This window comes from Olea europaea, unplaced genomic scaffold, assembly GCF_002742605.1.
Source record: "Olea europaea var. sylvestris unplaced genomic scaffold, O_europaea_v1 scaffold1471, whole genome shotgun sequence".
Taxonomy (NCBI): Eukaryota; Viridiplantae; Streptophyta; class Magnoliopsida; order Lamiales; family Oleaceae; genus Olea; species Olea europaea.
In genome coordinates, this window is record NW_019232267.1 from 257,180 (window position 1) to 279,090 (window position 21,911).

Below are 21,911 nucleotides of genomic sequence, written 5' to 3' on the forward strand. Positions count from 1 at the left end.
TTGAGGGAATTACAGGCCGGCCGGAGTGAAGCAGGTTTTTAAACTTTCATTGCTGAGAAAAACATAAAGTTTACGTCCGTTGCTTGGGGACGTAATGACACTGACAGAAAATGTTATTGCTCTCCTAACTGTGCTGGAGGGGTTGCTGAAACGAGGGACCGCATTTTAAGAGACGATGGTGATATGTCAAAAATTAATATACTGGAGCCAAAATCGTTTGACGGTACACAGAATGCGAAATAATTGAATAATTTTCATTGGAATATGGTGCAGCATTTCAAGGCAACGCATGTGTGGATCAGATTGGCATTGCGAATATGTACTTATCGAGAGATGAGAAAGTGTGGTTGAGGACAGGAATGCAAGAAGATAAATGTCGGAAGACGAAAATTATGACGTGGGAAAGGCTTGACAAAGAATTTAAGCACCAGTTTGTACCTTGACGGGAAAGTGTGATGTTTCTTAGGGAACAACAAGATGAGTCCGCTGAAGAGATTGTACCTCAATTGAATCCAATGAGGCTAGTTGCTGCGGATGAAAAGTGATAAATATGGTGGGTTTGTTGCTGTGTTCGATGAATCAGGCGGATGAGAAACTTGATTGCAGTATGATGTGAGGGACTTGGTGTATTCTTTAGAAAAAAATCATGAGTTTGATGTAGTTGAATACATGCTGGACTGATCACCCAACTTTTGACAATGAAGGGAAGATGTTTAACGCATTGGAAGTAGCAGAGTTCCTTTGGGAGTATTTAGGGAAAATGGAGAGGCGTATTTGTGAATTTGGTTGACGAAGACGTTGAATTCTTTTGGGGATGAAGGTTTTTTAAACCCCTTTGAGAAAATATACATGGCATGGCTTCTATCTTGACTGATGGTAGAACAATGTTATAAGTACATTTTTTTTCTATAGAACTTATACAGAAAGACAGTTGTATTCCAATAATTGGTTATTGTCAAAAACTGTTGCTAAAAACTGTTTAAATTGTCTTTTAGCAACAACAAGAAGAGAGCTATCTTTTAGCAACAAGCTAAAAACTGGTTACAGCAAGACAACTTATAAGTACATTTTTTTGTACAGAACTTATACAGAAAAACAATTTATCCCAACTTATTTGTCGTAGAAGTTGGGAGGCCCATGTTTACGTGGATTTTGGTCTGAATCTATTATCTTAAAAAAAAAAAAGGAAGAACAAGAAAGAAAACTATTTTTTTAGTTTTTTTTTGCCCAGCATGTCCCAAATGCTGCACAAGGATGTTTGATGACAAAGGTATAGCTGCTCATCAAGGACTCACGTGACACATTATGAAATTTTGAGGATGTGATTGCAAAAACATAAAAGAATTGGGATCAAGTATCAATTCCTTTCCCTTGGAAGAAAGGAGAGTGTATGTCACTCATTATACTGAGGTTTGACTAGGGTTTCGAAAAACGCATAATGGATGGTGATAAGTCATCCCACCACCTTGTTGCCTTGCTGGCCGAATCTGATTGGATTTCTCTCTCCTCTCTCTACAATGCACACTTGTATATGTTTGTTCGTAAAAAAATGTATGTCTTAACAGTGCGCACACACTCTCTTTCTAAAACCATTTCCCTCACTCTCTCTCTCTCTCAAAAATTTCAAACCTAAAAAATCCTAGGGTTATCTAAGATTTCGCACTCGAATTCCTCACAGCAACCTTCGGATCTCTTCAAGAAAATCGTATGTATGAATTCTCAAGTTTCTTCTTAATTAAATGAGACGCAAATTTCTGTGAGCCGTGGAGATTTTTTTCTGGGTCGGTCAGTGAGGTATTGATCTGGTTTTCGATTCCAAAAAAAGGTCCGTTTTTTCTTATCTTTTCACTGTTAACTGTATGTATATGTTGTTATGAAATTATTGGTTTTCCCGTCTTGATTTTTACTGGGTTTCAGCTGAATTTGAACTTATTTTTTTCCCTTAAATATCTGTTTCTGTTAAAGTGATTTTATTTCTATTTATTTCGTTGGTCCATTTCTTTTCATTTTTGTCCTTTTTGGGTTTGATTTCATGTGATTGTTCTTATCATTTTATGGTACTCATTATTTGTTCTTTTCTGTTTATGATGCATCTGAATTAGGCCGCGTCCATCGGAATAATCAAAACCGTTAATATCTAAACCCTAATTACGTTAGTGAAATTTATTCTTAAGATTAAATCATGTGGCTTTTTGGTCTTGCAATTATAATCGAATTTTTATTATGGGTTTTGAATTAATTTTCAACGCGTTGATGAATCTTTTTAATATTACTTATGAAAAATAAGATTACTATTTCTCATCTCGAGAAAACCCTAAAATTGAATTTCGTGAATCATTTTGCTGTCCATTTTATTCGTTTATCTGTGTGTGATTGTATCATGTGCAGAATTCGAAGAATTTTGAATTGGGTACAGCCTCATCTATGTTGACACTGTGGATTAGGGTTTCTAACATTTGTTAACTCTTCGAGCTGCCACACGTTACTCTAATTTCTTAATTGTCTATCTTCGAGCTGCCACCACTACTAATTTATTTTTAATTGCCTGCCTATCTCTCAAATTTTTCTCATACAATATTGTAACAAATTGACTTATCTTGCAATCAATTGTGCATTAATTCACATTCTTTAATTTGATTGGATGTTAACATACATTTGTTACCTTTTATACTATGTTTTCATAGCAAGGGTTGGACAAGATTGGACCACTATACTATTAAAGAAAAGAACCTAAAAGTTTGTTCACTGTACATGAGTCTTGTCTAATACTGTTTAACAAACTTGCACTTAATGTGAACTTTCATCATGCTTTGAACTTTGAGGTGTATGTATATTGTACATTGGTGTGGGTTCATTTACCTAGTTATGTGAAGCGTGCATATCACTTCATCCAGTGGTTTCAGGCTTTTGCTTTTGAAATGGAGACTAGTATTGTGGAGATGGAAGTAAATCATCAAAAAAGCGATTCTACTCCATCTGCGCCAAGGCCCTTAGGAATGCTCATTCGGATAAACTCAATAGCTATAGATCTCGGAAAGGTTGCAGAAGAGGATACACAAAAGCACGAACACTTCTCCATACGGTAAGCCTTTGCTATAAGACTTCGCCAAGCTTGTTTCACTTGTTCAATACTGTCGTCCTCAAGGGCATTCCTCTACTCATTTTATGGTTTTGTATGTGTGTCAATGTGTGCACTTATGTACGCTTACATGTACGATTCCCTATTGAGAATAGTTCATGATAATTTACATTGAAGATACTGAACATACAAGCAGACTCAAGTTGATGCAGAGTTCCCAATGTTCTTTCTCCTTAGGACCCGATAATAACACATTTCATTTCACATGGGTTCCTTTGTTGAATGTTTGAGGACATTATTTTATATGTAAGGTACAGTGTAGGAGTTCTTTAAGTTTCAGAAGGACTGAAATTAATTGTTATTCTTATTAGATAAAATTGATATAGGCACAGGGAGTGTTGCATGATCTCTTAACTACCTTACTCATATTGTATGAAGACATGATTACATCAAGGTTCATTAATCAGGTTGTGTACACATGAAAGTTACTTAGAAACTTGCAATGTAAATCTTTCTGAATTTTCCACTGTGAATGCAGTGGATATGTCGCTGGCATGAGGAAAAAGGATCGAAAGCTTTGTTTACCTTTTGCTTCACAAGCTAATGATGGTGATTTGGAGGAGAACCTCCCTCCAATATACGTCCCCAGATTTAGATGGTGGGAGTGCTTCAACTGTGTCTCAGATATTGTGACAGAAAATAGTTCAGAAGAAATAATGATGGAACAATCTCCCATACCATTAAATGAAGATACAATTAATATTTGTACAACTTCTCCTACCAGGGATGGAGAAAAAGATATATTGTTGCCGTCCAGATGCAAGAAAGCAAGAAATTCTGAAATTGGTGATCAAGCTGTTGCTTGTACATACTTACGCACGATCTCATTACTAATGTATTAATCAAGCATAAGTTTGGCTTACCTATTTGATGTCTCTTTATTGCAGTACGTATCCCGACTACTTTAGCAGGTGACAAGCATGGATCAGATGGCTTTGGAAATAGCAGAAACTGCAGTCATGTAAATGATTTCACAAACTCTAATCCATGCTCGACAACCAGACAGATAGCTATAACATGTGAGTTTGTGATTAATCTGGAAACATTGTTAGAAAACTTTCAGTGTGGAGTTATGAACTCAGGATATTGGTGTCTTTCTTCTGAACATGGTAGTGGGTTTAACTCGAATATTTTCCCATGTTCCTGGCTGTTATATCCTTTATGTCTGTGCAGGCGGGAAAAGTGGAGCAAATATCGTGGATGGAGAAGGCTGCAATCTGAGTTTTGATACTATAGAGTCTAATCCTGGCCAGGCTCAAGAGACACATACCAGTACAGCCTGTAATTTGACAGCATCACTGAATTCTTTAAAAATGCTTATTTTTCATTGTTGTTCAATTATGGAAAAGAGTAATATTTTGATAATTTTTTACAGATGCTATAAAATCTAGAGATGTTGATGTCCTTGAGCCAAACAATTTAAGGAATGATAATGGTGATATCAGTGATAAGGCTGCAAATTCTGATACAGCACATGCAATTAAACTCCTTTCAGTTGAAGTGGATAAGCATGACAACACATCATCTGGAAGTGACAATAAATTAAGTGAATTGCCACTTAAGAGAAAGCCTAAGTTGCGTTATCTTGCAGAAATATTGGATGGAGAAAGAATTTCTGTAAATAATCACCCAAAACTGAGTGCTTCATCCAGTGGAATGCATACTGTGTCTGCTGAGTTAGGAGCAGTTTCATCTCCTCAGGATCAGGAAGATTTCCTTGAACATGTTGGAAAAGGTAACAGGAGCACTCCGAGGAAAAGAAAGATTACTCAAGAAGAAAACAAAAGACCCCCAGAAATTAGCTGTCCAACTAGTTCAGCTAAAAAGTTCAGGGACTCTAAAGTAAATTCAGAAGATAACTCTGTTGAAATTTCTGACTCTCAATCAGAAGGAGGTGCATCTACACAAGTAGATTTGGAGACTGGCACGAAGAGTAGAAAGATCAAGCTGGGCAAAAGCAAAGATCTTTTTCTCAGTAAAAAGAAAAGTCAGATCCCTACAGATGAGGGGTTGTCTTTCCCAGTTCCTGAGCTAGAGGTGCCGAAGATAATTTCTGTGGTCTCTACTGATTTGCCGAAATACAATGTTCCTTCCTCATCAGGACAAATGGAACCATTTTTTAGTAGTTTCCAGTCTACACAACAAACTGTGTTGAACTCCAACTTTTCGAAAAATAAGAGGTTTGAAGTTGAAGCTGGTCAAATGGCTCCCAAAAGCAGCAAACTAGGAGAATGTTTAGTTAAAGAGAGAGTGGCATTGGATCTTTCTCTCAACAGCTTAATGAGTTCGGAAAGAAATGATAATGCTAGGTCATCAATCGTGCAACAAAAGGGCATTCACAATAACTGTCCTCAGAGGAAAGAATTTCTGTGGGATCTGAATGAGATAATTACTCATAAAACTGCTATGTTGGGGGAGAAGCAACAATCAAATCTACTTGATAATGGTGGTTTACCTCTGCACAAGAATTTGGTAAGCAATTTTCTCTTTAACGTACTATTGTCCAAATACTTAGTTGCTGGTTTATGTTTTAACTTTTAATTTTGTCTGGAAAGGTCAGGGACTCAGGGGTGGGGGGTGATGGGAACTAAATCCTGATATTGCTGATTGTTTTAGTTAAACTGATGTATGTAACAAGTGTAAACTTCAAAGACCATTTCATCGACGACTTTTCAATAATTCATCAGTTAGGAATTACAATATATTGGCTGCATTATGAGGATTCCACTTGAAAGAAAATTCCTTGATATCACATACTCTTCCGATCACTATACCAGTTTCATACTTGATTTATATGATTAGAACTCTTTTTATTACAAATTTCCCTCCTATGTCAGGAAATCAAAACTTATTTGTTTTACTTGAAATAGTGCAAGCTAGAATCCTAAGTATTCAAACTTTTTTTCCAGGATACCTCTTCCTCCCGCAGCAAAGAGAATGCTGGAGAGGGGCAAGGGCGTCCAGGAGTTTCTAATCCACAAATTGACAAAGAAACTGATAAGAGTATTGAACTTAGAGCATCGGATGACATCCCGATGGACATAGTTGAGCTGATGGCTAAAATTCAACATGAAAAGGCTGTTGGTAGTTCAAAGTACACCCTACCCGAGGAGATCAATAAACCCATTATAGGGTTTCCTGCTGTTCACAGCATTGAATGTCCTGGCACGACCAACTTTTCACTTGGGAGCACAAGAAGCAATGGCATAGTTTTGGCAAGTGATAATGTTGGAACTATCCAAAACAGTCCTATAAGCTTTCCTCTCTCGAACACGAATCAGTTCAACATGGGAAAACCAGAGGAAAACCAATCAACATTCTTCAGCTCATTTCCACAGAATCGACCAAATAAAATGCAGCTTTCAGCTTCAGGCTTCAACATAATGGGATCAAGACTCAGCGAAGGAGCAAAGACAATGTGGCCTCCTAGGAGGGAAAACACGCCTACATTCTCAGACCAGCACCATAAAGGAAAGACTGTTAGTGACATAAAGGGTGGCGATATGGAAAATCTAGCCTTACGTGATACGTTGTTACTTGAACAGGGGATAATTGAGCCATGTCGGAAATCCGTTGGATCGTTAGATCCTTACTCAAATGACACAATTCCAGCAATGCAATTGCTGTCTTTGATGGATCGGGGAATGATATCCAATTCTTACAATGTCGGTGCAAAAGAGTTCATCAATAAACCCTTTTCTCCCTGCAATCACCACTCCAGGTTCAATGGGGAAGAGAATTTACTCAATAGATCACTCTTTACTCAACAACATCATCCTAAGGATCTAATTTGGCTGCGGTCTGGTGTTCATAGTGCCGGTGAAAGCTCCAAGAAGCCTGCATCTTCTTTAAACTGTAAGAGCCTAACTTTTTAAAAATGTCATTTTTTTTGCCTACTGTAGATTTACTTTGTTGGAAAAGTAGACATAGATGATTATTTGAAGTAAGAATTGGAAAAAAAATTATTATTAATCAGAATCAGTGTATTTATACATTAGTTTGTACCCATCTATTCCATATATCTATGGACATAACTAATGAGCTCACTAAACTAATTAGAGTACGAAACAGATGTTTAATGTTGGATATAAGATAACACTAATGGCATTTATCTTTAACTAATTTTCTGCTCAAATTCATTGAAATATTTCTGAAAAGGCTAACGGGTTTTGTAGATCAAATGTCCTCTAAATTTTTGGAGCAAGAAATCTCAGGAAGACCACAGAAATCTGAGTTCTCGAGAGGTGCTTCATGTGTTATTAGAGATTCTTGTTTTGGTACGGATAAGCGAAAAGGCATCCTTGGTACCTCAAGTCCTATGGGTATTTCTCAGAAATCTTGTAGACATGAAAGTCCATCAGGAACCATGCACTTGGAGGTCCCCACTAAACTTTCAGCTCGGCCAGTGAGAAACAATACGGAAATATTTGTTTGCGCTCTCAACCGAAACCCTGCTGAATTTAGCATTCCTGATCCTCAAAACAAGTATACCATAGGTGCAAAAGATTTGAAGTTCCGAAAGAGGAGTGGTTACAAAGAAATACCGCGCTCTATTAAGGTGAATGAGCAAAAGAGACAAAGGGTTACAAAGGATGCATCAGCAAAGAAGTATGCAAGAAAATAGCTCATTCTGAGGTACTCATCAGCTGAAGAGTTTCTGCGTGTTCCTTTTGTAACTTCTAATCTAAAATTTGGATGGAATTTCATGTGAGATTTTGTTTGTTTGGTTTTCAGCTGTATAATTTTCAGATTTTAGCAAATAAGAAAAATTATACAACTATATGCATGTTAAGACAGGGAAAGTCAATTAAATTATGCATACAAATATGTTGATGATTTAGAAATGAGTTATTGACTCTGGATCATGGTTCTGTATAAGATCTTTATTGCAATGAATGACTTGGTATAATTTCAAACTGATACATTTGGAATATATATTAATAGTTGTGTTGTACTTTTCCTTAGCAGCAAAATTGTGTTGGCGGAGATGTGATGCTTTATGACCTGGTAGTTCTTTAGTAGAGGTTACATATCTCGTAATTTTGGGGTTGACATATCTCGTAATTTAAATTTGTATTTAGCTGTCAATGCTTGCCTCTTTTTCTGGAATACTTAATGGGCCGCATGTTTGATCCAGGAAAATGTCATTTTTACCCTTTCAGACAAATCCGTTTGTTACCTTCTTCGGACTTCTGGTCACTAGAAGTTAGAATGTATTGTCGAGTAAACAAGTGTGTTGACGTTTTAATTTCAAGGAGCTAGCTCAATGGAAAACTGACTAAGAGCATTGATATACTGTGTGTAGCTATTTTTTCATCTTGTAGATATAGTGTCTGCTTGAATTCTTATTTTACACTACGAGGAAGAGGGACCTCTAAGTCATGTTTGCCTAAACTTGAAAGTAAAGTTTTAGATAAGTAATTCATTTAATAATCAAAATTAGAATTAAGTAAATTACTTATTTCAATACCTAAGTAAGAATTACTATAAAAAAAGTCCTGCTTGGTCCCAAATTTTGAAAATTCATTTTTCTTCCAAATTTATTTTCAACTATACATCTTGTGAGAGGGCGGACGCAGACATTTTGAATTAGTGGGACACAATCAAATTTGCAAAATGCTAAATTCATAAGATAAATATGAGTCGATTTTTAGCATACTTATTTTCCCCACATGATAAGTAGAGATGACAAAAAAGCAAAACTATGACAATTTCAACGAAAAACTCAAGACTAACTCGGGCCTCTTGTAGAAACATAGTTTGGTGCTGACTACGACAAGTGGGATTCCTGGAGCAAAATGCAAAAGTTCGAGGATCCACTGCTCGACAAATATCATTAAAAAATTTGATAAAACTCAATAAAACTTTATCATATATTCGAAAAACTCATGAAAAAAAATTTATAAACTCCTCAAGACGTGGAAGATATTTATCTCTTCATATACTACAATCAATACAATTTGTAAATAATTACAGTTTTCTCACATTCAAGAATCCCACAAAATTACTTTCCAAATTGTTAGGTTTTATGTAATTGGCGATTCTGTAAACAAAAAGGACTAAATTGAACATGTGTAAAAGTCAACGAGTTATGTGTAATTTTGTATAGATGAGTTAGATAAGTTAAGGTTCGAGTCCGAAATAAAGAAAGAAGAGACGCCGCATTTTCACTAGTTGCTCACCAGGACGCTGCTTGAGCGACAAAAATAGAATGGTCGTTGCTCGCTTGTCGTTGCCTCTTCGCTCGAGCGAAAGTATGTCGCTCGCTTCTTGCTGGAGGGTCGCTCAAGCGACGATGTTATTCGACCAACCTTAATTCGTGATTTTGGAGAGTTTTACATTGCTTGTAATATCTAATCATCCCTAACTATATATATCTAAACCTTGCACAATTTTCTAAAGTGGTTCGTTATGCCTCATATACATATCATATTCATATCAATTTCTTTGGAGATCAACACCATATTCAAACATTGATTTAACCCTTTGATTCTTGAGATCCTGCAATCACATATTTGGGAAAATATCCAATCTTTGAATCCAAAACACCTAACTTCCTTAACACCATAAGGAAGGTATGGCATTGGGAGTGGTGGATTGCAAGCACAGAAAAAGCACAAGAATCGGCTATTCTTAGAACTCCATTCAGAAGAGAAAATTGGAGAAGATCGGGAAGCTAGTGGAGTTAACAGATCTTCGAGACTACAGAAGGTAGATAGAAAAGTCTAGTGGAGTTGGTTAGACAGTATCTAACTAAAATGCTCATTGTCTATAGTGAAGGTAACTAGCATGATCCCAAAATTTTTACCCAATTGGGGTTTCTCCATCATCATATTGGTGTTATTTACCGTTTTCTTATTATAAATTGCGACAATTCAACTTAGGATAATTGGACCGTTTGGTTAACCATTTGGAAAATATTAAAAAGTGACTTATTGCTTTTAATAAAATAATTATGCACGTAAGGTCAAACTAAATCGGATAGTTAACGAAACTCACACAAATTATGTTGTATATAAATACTAAGCTTCACATCGATCCCAAAACACTCAATAAAACAATAAAAAAGTAAGAATTCAGTTCAATACGGTTTTTGATATTAGAAGCTTTCAGAACCTAAGGGTGCATTCCTTTTGTCGTTTTCGGGCCATTTTCCATTTTCTAAAAAACAGAAAACTCGTTTGGTAGGCTATTTTCGAAAATGCATTTTTGAAAACGGAAGAAAATTTAACAAAGAAAACCCAAAATGCCATTTTTTCGTTTTTGGTGTTTTCTATTCAAAAGTGCCAAAATATGGAAAACAATGAAAACACGGCATTTTCAAAAATCACTGTTCAAACAAAAGAAATCATCGTTCTCTCTCCACTCTCTGCTACTACACCCCATTCCGGCTGCCAAATCAAGACTTTCCGGCGACGAAACCATCGGAACAACTACCATCAGCCTCGCCTCATTCCACTCTATAATCTCCAACCAACCAACAGCCACAAATCAACCGAAAGTAATAGAAAATCCAGCCCAAAAATAAAAAATTGCAGATCCCTTTTCTGTTGGAATATTCACCTCCGACAACTCCCACTGTCGCGCACCACCAACAACCGATAGCCCTCATTTAGGAGATCAATATCATGTCCTAACATCAACCAATAATGCACCAATTCGTTCTGATGTGAATCAATCAAAATCGACAGTCGCGAATTTTAAAAAAGTTGGTGGGTCACTGTGCGCCCGCCAGCAGTGAGAGCCACAACTTTTATCAACTTTTCAATTATACGTTTCATTAAATCTTATCAAAATCTATTAAAATATGATTTTTATTCAATGCAAATTGGGACGATGCAAGCGACTCAAAACATTACCGTCTTTCGAGCTTCTCAACGGCCCTATAAGATTGAATATCGGCTAAACAATTTCTATATCTACAATGCTCAATCTTTGATTATAAAGAGGGATAACATATTTAATATTAAGAGTAGAATTCGGCATTGAATAAATATAAAATAAATATATAGCACATAGACGCTTGAACGTACTTTTCTTAGAAAGTTAATCCTTGAGATGAATTCGAAATAGAAAGTTAATCTTTTAAGATGAACTACAAATTTTAATATCTACTAGTAGTATATACCATTCACAATTGCATGAATTTCAAATTTCTTAAAAGTGTTTGTCCATGCTGGTTCCTGCGCAACGAAAATTGGAAGAAATTAAAAATCTTAATCGCTATCTAAAAAAATATGTTCATCCACACATGGAATTTGTTGAGTCAGCAATATTAAATCTTGAGGTCCATCTTAAAAGTTTAACCGTGCAAAAGAAGTACTCACAACCTTTATGTGTTGTGTGTGTGTATATATATACACACAATAACATTTTACTAAGCACCGGTGATTAGTTTATGTTAAGTATCGATGACATGTCATAATATTTAATTGGCGAATCATTAAATTCATGAGATATACCATTAACTTATTTACGAATTAAATGGTGTGTTATGTCACCAGTGCTTAACATAACCTAAGTATCGGTGATTAGGAAATCATTTCCGTGTATAACATGCATATATATATGATTTACCTCTACAAACAAAATATTATCTACCATGAAGCACCAAAAATCTGGAATCGAAGAAAGTTTCCACATATTTCAGGCTTGATTTCAACTGATAAAATGCTAAGAACAAAAACAGATTCATTAACCAAAGGAAACTTTTTTTTCTGCACCATCTATATACTGAACGAGATATGGTGGAGTCGTCGGGGGGGCTATAATTAGAGAATCACCACAAATATTTAGCTCAATATTTATGATAATATCCATATACAATAACGCGCTGTCAATGCACGGAAATCGAAGGATACAGTCCTATCGGGCCATAGGCTCTTCAAAAGTGTCCCAAAGGATACTGGCTGAAAGTTCTTGTTGTGGCACAAATTCTTGTTAATGGCTTGTTCGGTGAGGAAAATTATGAAGCACTGCAATACATTTAAAAGGTAAAAAGAAAAGGAAAGTCGAGTGTATGGTACAGTCTTGTCTAATATTCTTAATTCGAAAGATATCGGTGACACTATGAAGCGGCATGCATTGAGCAACACTAGTAAAGAAAAAGACAGTTTTGTCGAGTAGGGAGAACCGAAGGTATATGGTATTGAATGTTACATTAAAGAAGGGGGTAAAATCTTGTTTTTTTGTACTCTATAGTCCCGATCGAGGATGATCACATATGTTATGGTGGAAAGTCTTATAATGAGTCTAACTGCTATATCGTCTGTGCCAAATCGAACTTGAAATATGATTGTATTCTTTGTTTAACTCGTGATTAATATTTTTTTGGGAGATTTCATGAAGAGTTCGGTAAAATTATTAGAAAACTTTCTAAGAGAGATAGTATTGGACTCATGAAATGTGTGGTTAAGAAATAAATAGTAATGGTGAATGTGTGGTTGAAATTAATATTATTTTGAACTAATAGAAAAGGTTGATTAATTGATCTCAAATTTACAATAAATATGATTTAGACAGTGACATGGGCATGCATGTTTGGATTTCAAATTTTGTTTTAATACTAGGTTTTAAAAACTTGTCAGGGACATTTATTCTTTCAAAACCAGTGTATGGCTTTATGGTACTTAATATTTTCAAAAAATATTGAAAAAGTGACAGTTTTTTTTCCCTCTTTATCTTTTCTCTTCGTTGCATCACACAGGAAAAATGGAACCATTTTAATGAGGAACAAATAGGAAAAATTAGTATATTAATTAGATGCATATTTGTACAATTAAATTTAGGAGACGTATGTGTCAAGCTAAATAAATTAATATACTATAGAACATGTGTAAAATTCAAGTCTAAAGTACTCTTTAAAGGGTTTTAAAGGAACTCGGCATGAATGAGGTAAATACAAAAAGAATTATAATATTTCTAAGTCTTCTAAAATGCCATTTTTGATATCAAAATCTTCAAATTATAATTTTCTAATTGTTCTTCTCGGCCTTCAGTGATAATTGGGTCTCACACACACACAAAAATCAAATCCTTTAGCTAATAAACATAGACCCAAAATCGAAATTTAAATCCAAAATGCCAATTCTTGATGTCGTATTATCGAATTATATAAGGATGAACTTGAAACATAATCACCTAGCCATACACTTGCAACAAAAATGGAAAATAGATTTACAAATATGGTAATAAACATCACCAAAATGTCATTTCTAAATTTAAGCAGCGAAACTAACAAGAGTTTATGTCTCTAAATTTGAATATTAGAGGTTTTCGAATAAAATTTAAATTTAAGATCAAGACTTAGCTTAAGTGATAAGAGTGAAGTCTTACCACGTTAACAACCAACGTTCGAGCATCATTTTTTAACCTATTTTCGAGTCCCATTTGAGGAAGAGTGAGACTCAAAAATATAAAATCCAAATCTTAAACCACTCCAGATGCTAATTAGGAGATGAGGGATGAAATGTTATAGTCCCCAGAGTCTTCATTTGTTAGCCAATCAAATAACTCGTTACCTTTAATTTAATCGCTGGAATTTAAGGGAGCTCTTCATCTAGTCCATATATTTCAAAGGATTTAGGGTCACGACATAACTTGTCATGAATGAATTATTTGGTGGTTCCACTGTCACTGGCTGTGACATAGTTTCCCACAGATGGAACATAAAGAAAAAATAACTCGTTACCTTTAATCACTGGAATTTAAGGGAGCTCTTCATCTAGTCCATATATTTCAAAGGATTTAGGGTCATGACAGAACTTGTCATGAATGAATTATTTGGTGGTTCCACTGTCGCTGGCTGTGACATTATTTCCCACAGATGGAACATAAAGAAAAATTTGAACCCTCATGTCACCATCGCTGGAAAGACCGAACTGGGGCATTTTTCAGTCGATATTCTTGCATTATCCAATGAAGAATTTTTAACCCTTTGGAGGTTTTAACGGGCAGAAAACCAAAGCCTTTCGTAATCCAATTTCTTCACCGTTATGTTTAATAGATATTTGTCAGCTCCGACGGTCTTCCAGTAGCCATTGCCAGCGGCTCTATTTGGCCGCAGCCCATTTTTGTACTTTCTGTTCTAATCCAATTTCTTCACCGTTATGTTTAATAGATATTTGTCAGCTCCGACGGTCTTCCAGTAGCCATTGCCAGCGGCTCTATTTGGCCGCTGCCCATTTTTGTACTTTCTGTTCCTGGGGTAAAGAAGAACCATTCAGCTTCGTCTACTTGCCTGTAATAATCTCTCAATAAAAACCATGATTTAAGTAATCATCTCTACTTGTCCTGAAAATCTGTTGTAAGTACTTTTAAGTAAAATTTGAAATCAGATTACGAATAAATTAATTATCTACTGAAATAAGTTGATTCATAATTTTATACAAATCCTTTTGCAAATTCTTGAAATTTTTTAGTATAATACGGCATGATCAGTACGTATAAGTTTTAGTGCTGATTATTCAATATACATGTGCATGCATCCACGCATAGAGATATGAGTAACATAAAGTTAGATTAAATTAATTGTATAAAGTCTCACATCTCTTTATCACTACTAAATCAATCATATCGTCCCCTAAAATTTCATTAAAAAATTAAAAAAAATGAATAAATACAACAAAACTACTACAATCAATGAGGAAAAAAATATTAAAAATTGGGATTCCTTCTTAGTATCATTGAAATAGAAAATAAGGAATACATTTTTATGTCGAGCAGGCTAGCTACTATTCTTATTTTTGTCAATCTAATCATATTTAATTAAATCTATTAAGTCTCAACAGCTCTTTATCTTTATAAATAAATAAACCACTCTCTAAAGTATAGGAATTTACCTTATTAGCTTATGTTATTCAATCCCACATCAAAAGTTGAAAAAAGATGAATCGTACCGTAACTATAAAAGGAAACCGTCGCCCCTTAGATTAGACACAAAAAAGAAAAGAAGTAGAGGAGCTCTTTACGAAACAAGGAGCAGCCTTAGTAATTGTTTCATTTTCTAGTAAAAATTGGTTTAATAAGGTCTTGCCTCAAAGATCTAGTTGTGGTTCATTCTACCATTGTCCTAAAGTTTGTAATATTAATCTTTTGAAGTTAATAAAGTGGTTTTGTGATGCTCGAGGACTACATAAATTTTACTAAACCTAGTAAATTTTCATGTTTTTTTTATCTTCCTTTCTTTTGCATTTGTCACTTATTGTGGCGTTATTGTTATTATTCAAATATAGAAATGTTTGACATGAGTTTTCCCAACAAGTAATATTAAAGTTCACGGTTCAACTTAGGAGTTATTTGCTATTGGGAATACTAATGTTGGAAGATGGCGAAAGTTCTCCGTGTATGCCGGTAAAGATGATGACGGTAAACAATGAAAGGTTCGTGGAAGAGAGTTGAGAGTACCAATAATTTTGATATGTGGCCATGCGAGGTGCTATACCTTTCTATATCTGCAGGAGTTAGAAATTTCCTGGAAGCAAAAAAAAAAAACCAGAGTTATGAATAACATTGGAGGGAAATTTAAAGAAGACGGTCGTTGAAAGTCGAATTTATTTAACGAAAAATCTCTCCAGCTTCTATTATCAACCATATACCATTAGTAGGCTTTGGTACTTGACCTTGCAACAATTTTCAAATAATATAAAAGAAATTAAATTGATTAGTTCATATTTAATTGAAAAATTAAATTAGGCTTTGGTGCTTGACGTTTCGACAATTTTTTTTCAATTCATTTATCTTTCTTAGTATTGTTCAAGCGGCATCTACTAATCGCCTACAAATAATCATGTAAGGTTTCAGTTTTTCATATTACACAAGGGAAAGTCTCCATCTTCTTTAAAAGAGATCCGATGAGGTTATATCCATTTGAATGGACACAAACAATATTTAAGTGTATCTCTTACTGTATCATTATTTTAGAAGAGCCGTGGAAGCTACGCATACAAAATGTATCATTTTTCTTCCTAATGAGTATGTAACGTATCAATCAGAATGTTTTTAAGTAGGGATGATAACGGGGGTATCAATTTAAGGTGGGGTCGGGACAGGACGGGCATTTATGTACCCGTTTATTTATTTATAATTCATTTTATTGCTCCCATTCATTAAGTGAAACAAAAATATAATTATTAAAAATTTTAATTAATTATTTATTTTTAAAAGTTAAATTATTTGAATATATTTAATAAATTAAGATTTTTATTGTTTATCATATTTTTAAAATAATTTTAGTTGTTATCTTCTATTAGAATTAATGAAATTTCGTAGAGTTTTTCATTTAAAGTATTAAATTCTTAATTTAAAAAAAAATTAACGGGATGGGACGAGGCCTCTATTACCCGTACCCGTCCAGAGCAAAATCTCCTACAGAGATTGGATTTGATGATTTTTTTTTTAATTTTTTTTTTTTGGCTCATCCCTATTTTTAAGGCTTGTGCTGACATATTTGAGAAAATACCTTCAAATAACCTAAATATAAGAGTGAATTGTGAGATTAGACCTGAAAAGATAATTATTTGAAGAATAAATTTTGAATAATAATCTTTCCAAAAATACCCCCTCATAGAGAATTTGCAACCAAAGTCATTACAATGTATAAAAACCTTCAATTAGGTCTCCAAAGAAATATAGATCATGAATCTTTAATAAATTTAACTCCAAATATTATGCAAAATTTTATTAATTTAAGAAATGCAACAGATAATGAATTAAATTATTTAAATGAAGATCTGAAGAGTTTCTTTACAGAATATTTAGATCCAAAATTAAAATATAAAAATATTTATATAGATCATAGAGCAATCAAAATAGAAAATAATATACATAAACAAATTCTTAAACTGGAAAGAAGAATTAACAAATTAAATATAATTATTAAAGAAAAGGTTTTGACAAAAGATTGTGAATTTTATAAATTCTATTGTAATATTTTAAATACTTATGAAGATTTTAATTGGATTCAAAATCTTAACTCCTCCGCTGCACACTCTGACACAATGGTCTCAGAGTCATGTTACGAACCTAAAATTATGATGAACTTAGTAGATGAAGAAAATATAATTGAAGAATTTTTTAAAAAAGTTGAAAAATATACAAAATCAAGTTATCCATACTTACCTAAAAACACCACAAATGAAAGTTTTGAGGATATACACAAAAGACTAGAAAATTTAGAACATAATCTACAAGTAGGAAATGCTCTTTTAGATAAAAACCTTAAATGAAAAGAGAGGATTATAATTAATCCACCTCAAGATTTTAGGATAACACAAAAAGAAAATAATAAAGGGAAAAAAATGAAGAAAATCAATATATGATTACAGATGTAAAAGAATTAGAACAAAAATTCTTAGAATCTACTGATGAAAAGTATGATGAATATAAAAAACAGTTAGAAGAATTGACTGAAAAAATGGAAAATACGAAGATGAATACTAATCCATCAACAAGTCGAAATATAAAAATAGAATTCAGTAGTGATGAAGAATATGATTATTCTTATCATACAACGACACCAATTAAAGAAGGTATTAATCAATATAGAAAAACACAGAAAAGATACACGGGAAATATAAAAAAATAATTCATAAAAGAAATAAATCCAATGAAATCTTATAATGAACCAATTCACACAACAGGAATATGGTTAGATCTAGACTGTGTAGATAAAAATAAAGTTATTGAAATATGGATGAAAAGTACAGACTTAGCAATACAATTTAATAAATGGGAAACATATACAACTTTTGGATTTATAGATCATACATTCAGAGGAATTGTTTCTGAATGGTGGAGAAAATTACCAGAATCTATAAAAGAAAGAATAAAGTATGGAGAAAATAGAACCGAAACATTAGATAATAGGAATACTTTAAATGATCGAAATATACAATAAATAATAAAAAGGTTTGAAAGAGTCTCAAGAACAGAGTTTTTGGGAGATAGATATGCTTCTAATGAAGAATATAGAAAACAAGATGAAGAAGTTAAAGACTCGCCAGAATGTATAAATCAAGAAATTACGTTTGATATTAAAAAATACAAAGGAATAACCAAGAAAATAATAGACCTACAAGAAAAAAATGTATTCCATCAAGGATTCCTAGGAATACTACCAAGAGTAAATAAAACAATTGTAAGTATGAATTATAAAGAAATATCTATCAATATAAAAGATACTATAGGAAAAGCAAGAATTCCTATAATTACAAAGAAATGGGTAAAACAAAAGTTATCCAAAATTCCGGAAAACATAAGAAACAAATTGAAATGTATTGAAATAGGAGGAGTCCAGATAATGGTAAAAGGATTCTTTAGAGAATGTATGAATATACCAATAGAAATATATTGTATGGACAATAGAATTTTACAAGATCCTATAGACGCTCTATTAGGAACAGTTTTAGGAAACTTAGTCTATCAAAAGATAATATTTACAATAAAATCAAATATGCAATATCACTAATTGATGAAAATGTTGACCAAAGTTTCAATCTATATTATAGAATTGGAAACTTGAAAATGATACGAAAAAGTAAGGCTATTAGTATAAGTATAAAATTAATTTTTACTTTTAGTACTAGCCATCATAACAATCTAAAAAAAATAACTGATAATATTATAATACATAAAGATTTTGAGGAATTAACACAATATATACCTCCTAGAAAATACCAAAAACATGAAGTCACTATACCAGAACAGATAATGCTTGATTTCCACAAACAAGCTAGAGAAATTAATTCTGAAGGAAAACTGATAAGAAAAAATAGTGTCAGCCTAGAAGGAGACAATTTTATTGCAAGATTCCCCTCTAGACAAGACTTTAAGATAAGCAAACTCAAGAAATTAAGTATTGCTGAACCATCAAATTCGCAATATTATATCAAAACAAGATATGTAAATCAAGAAGGATATAAGAAGAATCCTCTTGTCCTCATAGACATTGGAGCAGATAAAAGTCATGTAAATGCTAAATTTGTTAGTCATTTAATAAATTTTGAAATACCAGAACCATATATATTCAAGAATTATTTAGAAAATAATCTTGAAATAAGAAAATATGTAAACTTCCCTCTTATACTTATGGGAGAGGATCAGAAAGAATATACTAAAGAAATAATTCTATATAAGGATGAATTATATGGAGTTGATTGTTCACCTATACTATTAGGAATGAACTTTCTTGAAAAATATAGTTCTTATAAAATCTATCAAGAATATTTAAAAATAACAGTTGATGATAATCTAATCATCATATCAAGAATAGATGAAAATATGAAATTATTGTTATCATGGAAAGAGTAATTTGTACTAATCCCACGAGTCCATATATTGAAATTATACTCAATATAAAAAAGTTATTGTAGAATTAAATTTCATTCTTATTTAGATACATGAAGTACAATAAACTTATGCTTACCAAATGTACTACCATCTGAATACTGGAAATATAATTCAAAGAAGATCGTCACCGCTACAACAGCAGATGGAAATAATGTAATATACAGCAAATATGCTACGCAAGTACCTTTTCTAATTTCCTTTAGAGAAGTATTTGTTGATACAATATATATGTCAAACACAATTGGATATGATATTTTATTAGGACAACATTTCCTATTAAAATATGCACCATTACACAATATATTGATAAATATATATTCAAAACTCCTTGTGCACACAAAATATTTACACCAAAAATAAATAAGGCTGTTATCATAGCATATAAAGACATAGACCATCAGAGTTCCTCAACCCAGCGTGGTGGATGTTGGAGTACAGAAAAATTTAAACTAGTTACAGTCCTAAAAATGACAACAGAAAATAGGTTAGAAAAATTGAAAAAAAAAATTCTAAAACATATTCTAAAAATCCATTAGAAAAATGGAATATAGACAAAGTAAAGGTAAAAATAGAATTAATCAATCCAGACACTATAGTAAGAGTCAAACCCATAAAATATAGTATAGATGACCAAATGGAATTTAAAGACCAGATAAAAGAACTGTTAGGAGCCAAATTGATTAGGCATAGTAAAAGCTCATATAGCAGCCCAGCTTTTATGTTTAGAAAATATAACGAGATAAAAAGAGGAAAAGCCAAGATGGTGATAAATTATAAAAAGTTTAATGAAGTTACCAAATTTGATGGATATTACTTGCCAAATAAGGACACCCTTATTAAGCAAGTACAGAATAAAAAGATATTCTCAAAATTTGATTATAAGTCAGGTTTTTGGAAATCATGCTTAAAGAAGAAAGTAAACCATTAACTGCATTTAGTACCCCCCAATTCTTTAGGACAATACGAATGGAATGTAATGTCATTTGGGTTGAAAAATGCACCACAGATATTCCAAAGAAGAATGAATGAGGTAATTAAACCAATTACTCATTTTTGTATTGCATATGTAGATGATTTACTTATTCATTCAAATAAGATTGAAGAACATATTGAACATTTTGAGAAATTTTGTTATATTATGAAAAAACATGGTATCACACTTTCTCAAAAGAAAGTTGAGATAACTAAAACAGAAATAGAATTTTTAGGATTATTTATAAAAGAAGGAGAATTGCAATTTCAATCTTATATTGGAGAGAAACTTCAAGAATTTTTTGAAGAAATCAAAGATAAAAAATAATTACAAAACTTCCTTGGTATATTAAATTATGCTGAAAGATTCATTGAAAATTGTGCCAAACTAAAAAATTATTTTTTTCCAAAGTTAAGAAAAAAATATAATATGGTCTTGGGAAAAACAGGATTGTGAAAATATAAGGAATGTAAAAGAAGAATTAAAGGTATTGCCCAAACTTATAATTCCACAAGAAAAAAATTTCTTTATTCTGAAAACTGATGCTTCAAATAATTACTGGGAAGCAGTATAAAAGTTAAAAAGAATTATAAAGAATATAAATGAGAAAAGAATTGTTCTTGTCCTGAGATACTTGCAGGTTATATATCAAGAACATTCAAAAAAGTTGAAACGAGATATGAGACGAACAAGAGAGAACTCATTGTTGTAAAAAGGGGAGTTCAAAAATATGAAAATTATTTATTACCAAATAAATTCTTAATTAGAACTGATAATACTCAAGTTAAAGCTTTTTTGAAAAATAATGTTGATCCATCTATTGCCAATAGATATATTATCAGGATACAAATTTGGTTTTCATACTTCAAATTTGATATTGAATACATAAAAGGTAAAACTAACTTTCTTCCTGATTATCTCAGCAGGGATGGAGCTAGAACAACTAAGGACGAAAGTCCAAATACTTGAGATAAAAGTTTTCTATTTGGAAACACAAATTCAAAATATCCAAAATAGCCTTCAAGGCAAAAATATAGTTGTTGAGGCAGAAGTAACTTATACCAAGTCTAGTATCCCTTCACATGGACTAGTAAATACTAGCGCTCTCTCCGAGGATAAAGGGAAAGAGAAGAAGGTAGTAGGAACCCCTTCACAGAGAATACTTAAGCCTATTACTGGTAATGAAGATATCAAAATTTCCACTAGGAAAGATATTCAAAATATCAAAAGTGAACGTAGCTCTACACAGAGCCAAACTAAATTTTCTATTGAAAGAATAGATCCAAAAGATATTGTCAAAATATGTCATAAGGCAAGATTTCCCAGAAAAGATAACCATGAAGAAGTCATATTCTTTATTGTTATTTTTAATGTTTTATCAGTTTGGTATCTGGAAATAGAAAAGTGGATGAAAACTCTCCACTATGTAAAATACAACAAGATAAACTTCTA

At 32.8% G+C, this 21,911-nt stretch overlaps 1 protein-coding gene across 3 annotated transcripts; it reads left to right on the forward strand.

Annotated features, from left to right (window-relative positions):
• The first annotated feature begins 1,573 nt into the window (after positions 1–1,573).
• On the forward strand, positions 1,574–8,061 carry LOC111376214 (protein EMBRYONIC FLOWER 1-like). 3 transcript variants are annotated; one of them, XM_022999164.1, is made up of 8 exons: positions 1,574–1,825; positions 2,895–3,082; positions 3,618–3,943; positions 4,027–4,158; positions 4,313–4,420; positions 4,515–5,611; positions 6,049–6,994; positions 7,315–8,061. In XM_022999164.1, the coding sequence occupies exons 2-8, from the start codon at positions 2,919–2,921 to the stop codon at positions 7,761–7,763; spliced, it is 3,222 nt and encodes a 1,073-aa protein (XP_022854932.1). In that variant the 5' UTR covers positions 1,574–1,825; positions 2,895–2,918; the 3' UTR covers positions 7,764–8,061. The 3 variants fall into 3 exon arrangements, with proteins under 3 accessions (XP_022854932.1, XP_022854934.1, XP_022854933.1); XM_022999166.1 differs by having other exon boundaries at positions 3,618–3,925; XM_022999165.1 differs by having other exon boundaries at positions 2,904–3,082.
• The last annotated feature ends 13,850 nt before the right edge of the window (positions 8,062–21,911 follow it).

What these genes read in the sequence shown, in the direction of transcription:
- LOC111376214 (XM_022999164.1), top strand. Translation starts at nt 2,919, where the DNA reads ATGGAGACTAGTATTGTGGAGATGGAAGTAAATCATCAAAAAAGCGAT. An exon ending in CACGAACACTTCTCCATACG is followed by an intron (nt 3,083 to 3,617) that starts GTAAGCCTTTGC and finishes CTGTGAATGCAG; the next exon opens with TGGATATGTCGCTGGCATGA. An exon ending in CAGACAGATAGCTATAACAT is followed by an intron (nt 4,159 to 4,312) that starts GTGAGTTTGTGA and finishes ATGTCTGTGCAG; the next exon opens with GCGGGAAAAGTGGAGCAAAT.